The sequence below is a fragment of the Eumetopias jubatus genome, unplaced genomic scaffold, assembly GCF_037043125.1.
Source record: "Eumetopias jubatus isolate StellerSeaLion01/CBP00866 unplaced genomic scaffold, mEumJub1_p1.0 scaffold_8, whole genome shotgun sequence".
In the NCBI taxonomy this organism is placed as follows: domain Eukaryota; kingdom Metazoa; phylum Chordata; class Mammalia; order Carnivora; family Otariidae; genus Eumetopias; species Eumetopias jubatus.
The window spans coordinates 45,666,032-45,676,198 of record NW_028274814.1 but is presented as its reverse complement, the minus strand read 5'-3'; the positions used below and the strand labels follow the sequence as shown (position 1 = coordinate 45,676,198).

The following is a 10,167-nucleotide window of genomic DNA, read 5'->3' as shown; positions in this document are numbered from 1 at the left end:
CAGAGAGCCTGAGAGAGAAGGGGGAGGGGCAGAGGGAGAGAATCTACCACTTTTTTTTTTTTTTAAAGATTTTATTTGTTTGACAGAGACACAGCGAGAGCGGGAACACAAGCAGGGGGAGTAGAAGAGGGAGAAGCAGGCTTCCCGCTGAGCAGGGAAGGCTCAATCCCAGGACCCTAGAATCATGACCTGAGCTGAAGGCGGACGCTTAATGACTGAGCCACCCAGGCGCCCCTTCTTTTTTCTTTTTTTAAAGATTTTATTTACTTATTTGACAGAGAGAGACACAGCAAGAGAGAGAACACAAGCAGGGGAAGTGGGAGAGGGAGAAGCAGCCTTCCCACTGAGCACAGAGCCCGATGTGGGGCTCGATCCCAGGACCTTGGGACCATGACCTGAGCAGAAGGCAGACGCTTAACGACTGAGCCACCCAAGCACCCCGAGAATCTACCACTTCTTAACTGACTGAGCCACCCAGGTGCCCCATGAAATATATCTAGTTTAGAGATAATGGTGGTTAAGAAGTGGTAGTATTCTGAGAATTTTGAAAGAAGAAAAGCAAGATTTTCCGACAGATTGAGTTTGGACTATGAGAAAAAGAGAAGAGTCAAAGATGCTACCAAGGTTTTTAACTCAATCACCTGGATGAATGCAGTTGGCATTGCTCAGGTGGGGTCACTGAGAGTGGGGGTTCAGTGAAAAGGATCGTGACTGAGTCTGGGAATTTTTTTTTTATTTAATTAATTATTTGAGAGACAGAGAAAAACCCGCAGAGGGGAGGGGCAGAATGAGAGAGAGACCCAAGCCGACTCCATGCTCAGCACAGAGCCTGAGCGGGGCTTGATCTCATGACTGAGATCACAACCTGAGCCGAAACCAAGAGTCAGATGCTTAACTGACTTCACCACCCAAGTACCCCTGAGTCTGGGAGTTTTAAGCTTGACTTAAGTTACCTAGAGGACATCCAGGCAGAGATACTGAATCAGGAGTTGGATATATGAGCCTAGAGATAAAAATCTGCAAGTAGTCACCCTTTGGGTGGTATTAAATCCTTCAGATTGGATTACCAAGGCTAGGACCATGTATATATAGTAGAGAAGAGATGCAGGGATTTTGCCTTGAGAAACTGGGCAGGACCAAGGCTGGGGAAAGGTGGGAGGAAAGAGAAGGAACAAACAAAGAAAACCTTGTTCCTTTATTTTAAAGTTTATTTATTTACAATCTCTAACTCAATGCAGAGCTCAAACTCACCATCCTGAGACCAAGATTCGCATGTTCTACCGACTGAGCCAGCCAGGTGCCCCAGAGAAAACTGTGAAGGAGCAGCCATTGATATAGAAGGAAAGTCAGGAATGGATGATATCCTGGAAGCGATGAGAAGAAAGCTTTTCAAGATGGAGAGCTCCTGATACTTCAAGTTAAGGTAGGGATTGGGGCGGGGGCACCAGAGTGACACAGTTGGTTGGGTTTCTGACTCTTGGTTTAGGCTCAGGTCGTGGTCTCAGAGTTGTGAGATGGAACCTTGCTTCCAGCTCTGAGCTCAGTAGGTTGTCCGCTTGGCATTCTCTCCCTCTCCCTCTGCCCCTCCCGCTTGTGACCATGCACTCCCTCTCTCTCAAATGAATAATCTTTAAAAAAAAAAAAGATAGGGTGCCTGGGTGGCTCGGTTGGTTAAGCGACTGCCTTCAGCTCAGGTCATGATCTTGGAGTCCCGGGATTGAGTCCCGCATCAGGCTCCCTGCTTGGCGGGGAGTCTGCTTCTCCATCTGACCCTCTTCCCTCTTGTGCTCTCTATCTCTCATTCTCTCTCTATCAAATAAATAAATAAAATATTTAAAAAAAAGATAGGGACAGGGAATTGATCATTAGATTTTTGCAATGTTAGCATTATTAACTTGTGACTTTGACAAGAGGAGTATCTGTGGAGGTTGGATGTGAAAGTCTGATTGGAGTATTCAAGAGAGAAAGAGGAGGGAAAAATCACCAGCATGCAAATGGCAAATACAGAGAAATCTTTCAAAGAGTTTTGCTGTGAAAGAAAATACAGACGCGGGGTGGAAGCAGTAGAGGGATGTGTGATTCAAGAGAGATGTGTTTTTGTTTTTGTAACCTGATCCTAATTACAGTATGTTTATATCATGTGCAGAAATGATAGAGAGGCTAAATGATGTAACTAACGATTTGAATTCCACAAATTTGAAATTGCAAATTTTAAAATAGAGTTAACTACTTGAAATTAAATTTCAATTATTTTTTAATACATCTATGCAATTTCACCGTACTGGTGTGTGAAATCCTACGTCACGTGAGTGCTTTACAAAATTGAGATATAAACTAGAAACCATAGAATTCACTCTTTTAAAATATAAAATTTAAAAATAGGTAAAATCCCCAATTTTTAAAGATAACATTCACAATGTTGTACAACCATCACCACTATTTCATTCCAGAACATTTTTGTCACCCTTAAAAAGAAGCCTATTAGGGGGCAGCTGGGTGGCTCAGTCGGTTGAGCCTCTGCCCCTCAGTCTCTCTCTCTCTCTCAAATAAGTAAATAAATCTTTAAAAAATATAGTTTTCTTTTCTGGAACTATCTGTCTGGTTTTGGCATCGGGGTGTGATGGTCCGTCTCAGGTGCAGCTTGCCTAGGCTAGAGACTCAGTTACTCAACCACTAATAGAGGTATTGCTGATATTTTTAAGGTATCTTTTAGGTGCAAGTAAAATCCTTATCAGTTGACTTGAAGTAGGGGAGATTATCGTAGATAGCCTCAGGAAGCCTAATTCAATCAATTAAGGCTTGAAGAGTAGAGCTGAGGCTTCTCTGAAGAGAACAAAGTCAGCCTGTGGAGAGCAGCTTCACCGGGTGCCCAAGAACGCCAGCCTCCCTTTTCTCCCGGCTGCCCTAGGATTCGGACTTGCCTGGACCGTTCCCACAACCACGTAAGCCAATTGCAATAAATCTCTTAGTACCTATCTCCTCCTGGTTCTGTTTGTCTAGTTGAACCCTGACTGGTAACACGGGATAATTAATACTGGCCTCAGAGAATGACTTGGGAAGTGTTCTTTTCTCTTCCATTTTTTGGGAAGAGTTTGTGAAGTGTTTAATTATTATTTAAATGTTGGTAGATTTCCCCAGTGAAGCCATCTGACTATTTGAACATTGATAAGATTTGTTTTTCTGTCCAAGAAATTTGTTCTACTGTATGTGCTAATTTGAAGTGGTTCTTTTATTTCAAAAAAATCTGGGACATCCATCTTTCCATGTTAGTATTCATTGATGTACTTACTATTTTTTTTTAAGATTTTATTTATTTATTTGACAGAGAGAGCCAGAGAGCACATGCAGAGAGAATGGCAGAGGAAGAGGGAGAAGCAGGCACCCCGCTGAGCAGGGAGCCCCATGTGGTGCTGGATCCCAGGACCCTGGGATCATGACTCGAGCCAAAGGCAGACGAGTAACCCACAGAGCCACCCAGGTGCCCTTCCAATAGTTACGGATTTTAATAATAACAGAGTATAAGTTTGACCACAGCAGAGCTGAACAGTTAAATGGGAATTGAGCTTTTATTATAGAAAGAATATAAGGAATATATAATCTTGTGAGTCAGAAATGGAGAATGAGGGTGTATGCGTGTTATTTTTTTCTTCCTCCCAGTGGTTGGTAGGTGAAATTAAGCTGGCTGTGTGGACTCCAGCTAGTTAGAGAAAGCGGACTCCATCCAAAGAGGACAAGATCCAGCCAATTTTTGATTCCATGAGAATTTAGTACCACCAATTTCAGATTTTTTTTAATCTGGAAATTGAATTTTGATGTTAAGCCTCTTGATTTTTTTAAAGATTTTATTTATTTATTTATTTCACAGAGAGAGCACAAGCAGGGGGGAACAGCAGGGAGAGAGAGAAGCAGGCTCTTTGCTGAGCAAGGAGCCTGACGCTGGGCTCGATCCCAGGACACCGGGATCATGACCTGAGCTGAAGGCAGCCATTTAACTGAGTGAGCCACCCCGGTAATCTCTACCCCTGACATGAGGCTCGAATTCACAACCCTGGGATCAAGAGCTATGCGCTCTACCAAGTGAGCCAACCAAGTGTCCCAACTCTTTCAATTTTTTAAAATATTGGCCATACAATCAAAATTTTGTTTTAAAAAAGGGCGCCTGGCTAGCTTAGTCAGTAAAGCATGTGACTCTTTTTTTTTTTTTAGATTTTATTTATTTATTTGACACAGAGAGAGAGACAGCGAGAGAGGGAACACAAGCACGGGGAGTGGGAGAGGGAGAAGCAGGCTTCCCGCGGAGCAGGGAGCCCGATATGGGGCTCGATCCCAGGACCCTGGGATCATGACCCGAGCCGAAGGCAGATGCTTAACGACTGAGCCACCCAGGCGCCCCTAAAGCATGTGATTCTTGATCTTGTGGTTATAAGTTGGAGCCGCACGTTGGATATAGAGAGTACTTTTTAAAAAATTATATGTAATATTTGAGATATGCAAAAACATATTTGATATATAATTAATTTATAAGCAAATCAATCACATGAACATGCAAGGACCAACCAACCAACTCAAAAAACAATGTATTTCTTTTAAAAAATATAAAACTACGTTAATATACACTATACATTAATTAACAGTAATATAACATTACCAATATAAGTTAGCACTACATACATTTCATCTACTTATCTGTATGCATCCTCTATCCTTTCCTGTTTTTCCAACCATCTTCCTCAATTTTATTATTGCCTTAGTTTTATAGTTTTTATCACATATTTATGCACTCTTTAATAATATTATTTGGTCTTTGAGCTTCTAAAGATTTTATTTATTTAGAGACAGAGTGCACAGGGGGGAGGGGCAGAGGGGGAGGAAGAGGGAGAGAGAATCTTGAGCAGACTTCCATGCTGAGCATGGAGCCTCACACAGGGCTGGATCTCACAACCCTGAGACCATGGCCTAAGCTGAAACCAAGTGTCAGATGCCTAACCGACTGAGCCACCCAAGTGCCCTGTCTTGGTTATTTTTATTTTTTTTTTAAAGATTATGTTTACTTATTTGAGAGAGAGGGCACATGAGAGGGGGGAGGGTGAGAGGGAGAAGCAGAATCCCTGGGGACTCCAGGATCATGACCTGAGCCGAAGGCAGTCGCTTAACCAACTGAGCCACCTAGGCGTCCTCTTGGTTATTTTTAAATTACTGATTTGATTTCTTTAGTAGTATAAGTAGAGGGATCATATGTAGTTTAAACCAGAGTACTTCAGAGTAAAAAATAGTTTATTAATATTAAAAATTATGGGGGTGCCTCGCTGTCTCAGTCACTAGAACATGCAACTCTTGATCTTGGGGTCATGAGTTCAAGACCCACATTGAGTGTAAAGCTTGCTTAAAAGAATAACAATAATAATAATAATAATAATGTCAGTTTATGGACATATACCAGAACAATCCTGGCAAAACTGAAACATGAACAACTTTCTAAAAAGTATATATCTTACCAAAACTCTCTCGAGAGGAAATAAAAAGCCTGAATAGTCCTTTAAGTAAGGTCACTCATAACTTAATTTTTTCAAGGTAACTTATTTTTTAAAGATTTCATTTGGGGCGCCTGGGTGGCTCAGTCGTTAAGCGTCTGCCTTCAGCTCAGGTCACGATCCCGGGGTTCTGGGATCAGGCCCCACATCGGGTTCCCGGCTCCGCGGGAAGCCTGCTTCTCCCTCTCCCACTCCCCCTGCTTATGTTCCCTCTCTCACTGTGTCTCTCTCTGTGAAATAAATTAAATCTTAAAAAAAAAAAGTTTTTATTTATTTATTTAATTTATTTATTTATAGTGTATAAGAGGGGGGAAGGGCAGAGAGAGAGGGAGAGAACCTCAAGCAGACTCTGTGCTGAGCATGGAGCCCGATGTGGTCTCAACATGGGCTTGATCTCACAACCCTGTGATCATGACCTGAGCCAAAATCAAGAGGCGGACATTTAACTGACTGAGCTACCAGGCACCCCAATGTAACTTATTTTTGACTAACATCACAAGGAAACATATTAATTTCAATACACAGCCCCTTTCCTCACTTAGTCTATATTTAAATCCAGAAGTAAATTATTTTTATTTTTTTTATTTATTTTTTATTTTTTTTAAGATTTTATTTATTTATTTGAGAGACAGAGAGAATGAGAGAGAAAGCACATGAGATGGGGGGAGGGTCAGAGGGAGAAGCAGACTCCCTGCTGAGCAGGGAGCCCAATGCGGGGACTCGATCCAGGGACTCCAGGATCATGACCTGAGCCGAAGGCAGTCGCTTAACCAACTGAGGCACCCTGGCGCCCAGAAGTAAATTATTTTTAAACTGATCTTTTGGGGTGCCTGGGTGGCTCAGTGGGTTGGGAGTCTGCCTTCAGCTCGGGTCATGACCTTGGGGTCCTGAGATCGAGCCCTGTGTTGGGTTCCCTGCTCCACAGGGAGCCTGCCTCTACCTCTCATGCTTGTTCTTTCTTTCTCTCTCACTCACTCTCTCAAATAAATAAATAAAAACTTTAAAAATAAATAAACTGATCTTTTTATGAAAATCTTCATTGATGTTGATAACCTTACTTTTTCTTTCCTCTCTTTTTTCCAACAATGTACAACACTGCTACTTTCTGAAAATCAAATATGTTCTCACACTGAAGAATGTTGGCTATGATGTAAAAGTCAAATTTAGCTGCAATTTGATTTTATTCCACAGGTTTTGCTCTACAGAAAGAAGCAGCTATGCTTTGTGATCAAAATCCAGAGCAATCAAAGAGGAATCATAGTGAAGATGAAAGAAGAGGAAAGGAAAAATGGAAAGAAAGAGAAGGAGAAGAAAAAGAGTTGGAAATAGAAAAGAGACTGGAAGAGAAACAGGAAAAGGAAGAGAAAAATGAAGAACAATATCCCCAGAAAAGATTAGTCAGCAAACCCCTCATGGACACTCTCTGGGCAACCTTTAAGTTAAACAGATGCCCCACAAAGGAAGATAGCCAATCACTTGCATTTGAACTTAACATGACAGTAAAACAGGTATGAAACATATTTCTTTACCAACGGGAGTAACCTGTGTAGTACTATTACCCATATAAAACAATATCCTTATTCTTTTTTTTTTTAAGATTTTATTTATTTATTTGACAGAGATAGACACAGCGAGAGAGGGAACACAACAGGGTGAGTGGGAGAGAGAGAAGCAGGCTCCCAGCCAAGCAGGGAGCCCGATGCGGGGCTCGATCCCAGGACCCTGGGATCATGACCTGAGCCGAAGACAGACGCTTAACGACTGAGCCACCCAGGCGCCCCCCATAACCTTATTCCTCGATTCATCATCTACCCCACCTCGTTTTTTTTTTTACAGATAAAGCAATGGTTTTGTAAAAGGAGGAAGAAATACAATAAAGCTATGTACAAGCGGAAACCTAAGCAAAGACCCAAGAGGTAAGAATGTTTTTTTTAATCTTTAAATTTTTTTTATTGTTATATTAATTATCATGCATTATATCATTAGTTTTTGATGTAGTGTTCCATGATTCATTGTTTGTGCATAATACCCAGTGCTCCACACAGAACGTGCCCTCTTTAATACCCATCACCAGGCTAACCCATCTCCCCACCCCCCTCCCCTCTAGAACCCTCAGTTTGTTTTTCAGAGTCCATCACGTCTCATGGTTCGTCTGTAAGACTGTTTTATATGTAGAACACAAAGTTGTAAGGAAGTAAAAAAGGAACATATTGACTTTTAGAGACAGATTGTGTCCCATAGTTCTTGGATATCCCATAAACTCTTCACATTCCAGGATTTCCATTTGGCTTTGGCTGGAGGGTTGTATACGGAGCATCTTGAGAGGTCAGATTGCTCTCAGACATGGCCTATGGACATGGACGTGAACATGGTCCTATTAAACCTGACCTTCCAGATTATGAACAGTGGAAGATAAAAAGAAAACCATTAGAATCTGTCCAGGAGAAGCTGCCTGCCCGAGGCCGAAGGGATCCATGCTACTTGGATGAAGCTTGAAGCTTGGAGATACATGGGTGGTTTTGCGAACAGTGTTTCCTTTGGTGTGTTACTAAAACGATGCAAATAGGGATTTGCTGCATTTGTGGTAGCTCTAGGGGCGGATAGTAAGATTTAATAAAGTGAGAATACATGTTAAAACAACCAAAAAACCACACAACTTTTCACGTTTCAGCCAGTGACACAAAGAACCGCTAACTGCCCTCTTTGTTATTCTGCTCGACATACAAAAATGCATGTGCGTACACAGATATGACACCATTCACCATGTACTCATATTACCAAATATACTACTACAGCCCGTAGATGTTTATTTTTTTTTAAAGATTTTTTTTATTTATTTATTCATGAGAGACAGAGGAGGAGAGAGAGAGGGAGAAGCAGAGGGAGAAGCAGGCTCCCAAGGAGCAGGGAGCCCGATGCGGGACTCGATCCCAGGACCCTGGGATCATGACCTGAGCCGAAGGCAGACGCTTAACCATCTGAGCCACCCAGGCGCCCCCGTAGATGTTTATCGATTGCAGTATGGAATTAATAAATTTGGTTTTTTTGTTCCTTAGATGCTGAATATTTGTGAGGCTTGTCTTTTCTGTGTTACCTATTGGCAGAACCTCATGTTGATGGAAAAAAATGAAGCATAACATCAACATTTTGCAAAGTACTAGACTGTATATAGAATTTTTATATATTATTTATGTATGTTTATTTACAATTTTTTGTGTATTACCTCACCCGATCATCACTCTAAACCATAAGTGAGGAAACTGAACTGCTGGGAAATAATGTGATTTTGGGGGTGCCTGGGTGGCTCAGTCATTTAAGCGTCTGCCTTCAGCTCAGGTCATGACCCCAGGGTCCTGGATGAAGCCCCAAGTCTGGATCCCTGCTCAGCGGGGAATCTGCTCCCTCTTCCCCTCACCCTGCTCTCTTGTGCTCTCTCTCTCTCTCTCTCTCAAATAAATAAATAACATATATAGAAATAATGTGATTTTATCAAATGGTACCAGTTCTTCTCTTTTCCTTCCTGCCACTGAAGATCCTGGTGTCTCCATGGGCCATGTCCCCACCAGTTGTTACCACTATTATAAGAATAGTACCAATAGGAACAAGTCGTATCCAAAGTCTCCCTTCTGCAGAGGTGCCCCTGACGCCAAGATCCACATCTTTGACCTGGGGCGGGAGAAGGCAAAAGTGAATGAGTTCCCACCATGTGGCCACATGGTGCGAGATGAATATAAGCAGCCTTCCTCTGAAGCCACGGAAACTGCCTGAGTTTGTGCCCGCAAGTACGTGGTGAACAGCTGTGGCAAAGATATTTTTCACATCCGAGTGTGGCTCTACCCCTTCCACGGCATCCATATCAACAAGATGTTGTCCTGTGCTGGGGCTGACAGGCTCCAGACAGGTATGCAGGGTGCCTTTGGAAAGCCCCAGGGCACACTGGCCAGGGTCCACATTGGCCAAGTCATCAACTCCATTTGTAGAAAGCTGTCGAACAAGGAGCATGTGATTGAGGCCCTACACAGGCCCAAGGGCAAGTTCCCTGGCCGCCAGAAGATCCACATTTCCAAGAAGTGGGGCTTTACTAAGTTTAATGCGGATGAATTTGAAGACATAGTGGCTGAAAAGCTGCTCATCCCAGATGGCTGTGGGTCAAAAACGTCCCTAATCATTGCCCCCCTGGACAGATGGCGGGCTCTGTCCTCATGCGAACATCGGCACTGCCCCTTCCTTATTCACGCCAGCCAATAAATCCTAGTTCTTGCAAAAATTATAATAACAAGGACGCCCAGGTGGCTCAGTTGGTTAAGCCACTGCCTTTGGCTCAGGTCATGATCCTGGAGTCCCAGGATCGAGTCCTGCATTGGGCTCCCTGCTTAGCAGGGAGTCTGCTTCTCCCTCTGACCCTCCCCCCTCTCATGTGCTCTCTCTCTCTTTCTCTCAAATAAATAAAATCTTTAAAAAAAATAATACTAATAACAAGTACCAGTTCCTAAATGTCTAAGCCTTAATTTTTTTGAAGATTTTATTTACTGGGGAGCCTGGGTGGCTCCATCGTTAAGCATCTGCCTTCGGCTCAGGTCGTGATTCCAGGGTCCTAGGATCGAGCCCCGCATCGGGCTCCCCGCTCAGTGGGAAG

General features: G+C 42.8%; 1 protein-coding gene across 1 annotated transcript; it reads left to right on the top strand.

Annotated features, from left to right (window-relative positions):
- Positions 1–9,380: 9,380 nt before the first annotated feature.
- Positions 9,381–9,779, top strand: LOC148163691 (large ribosomal subunit protein uL16-like). The gene has a single exon (XM_088025697.1). It carries the CDS (start codon positions 9,396–9,398, stop codon positions 9,777–9,779), a length of 384 nt encoding a protein of 127 aa, XP_087881823.1. The 5' UTR covers positions 9,381–9,395.
- The last annotated feature ends 388 nt before the right edge of the window (positions 9,780–10,167 follow it).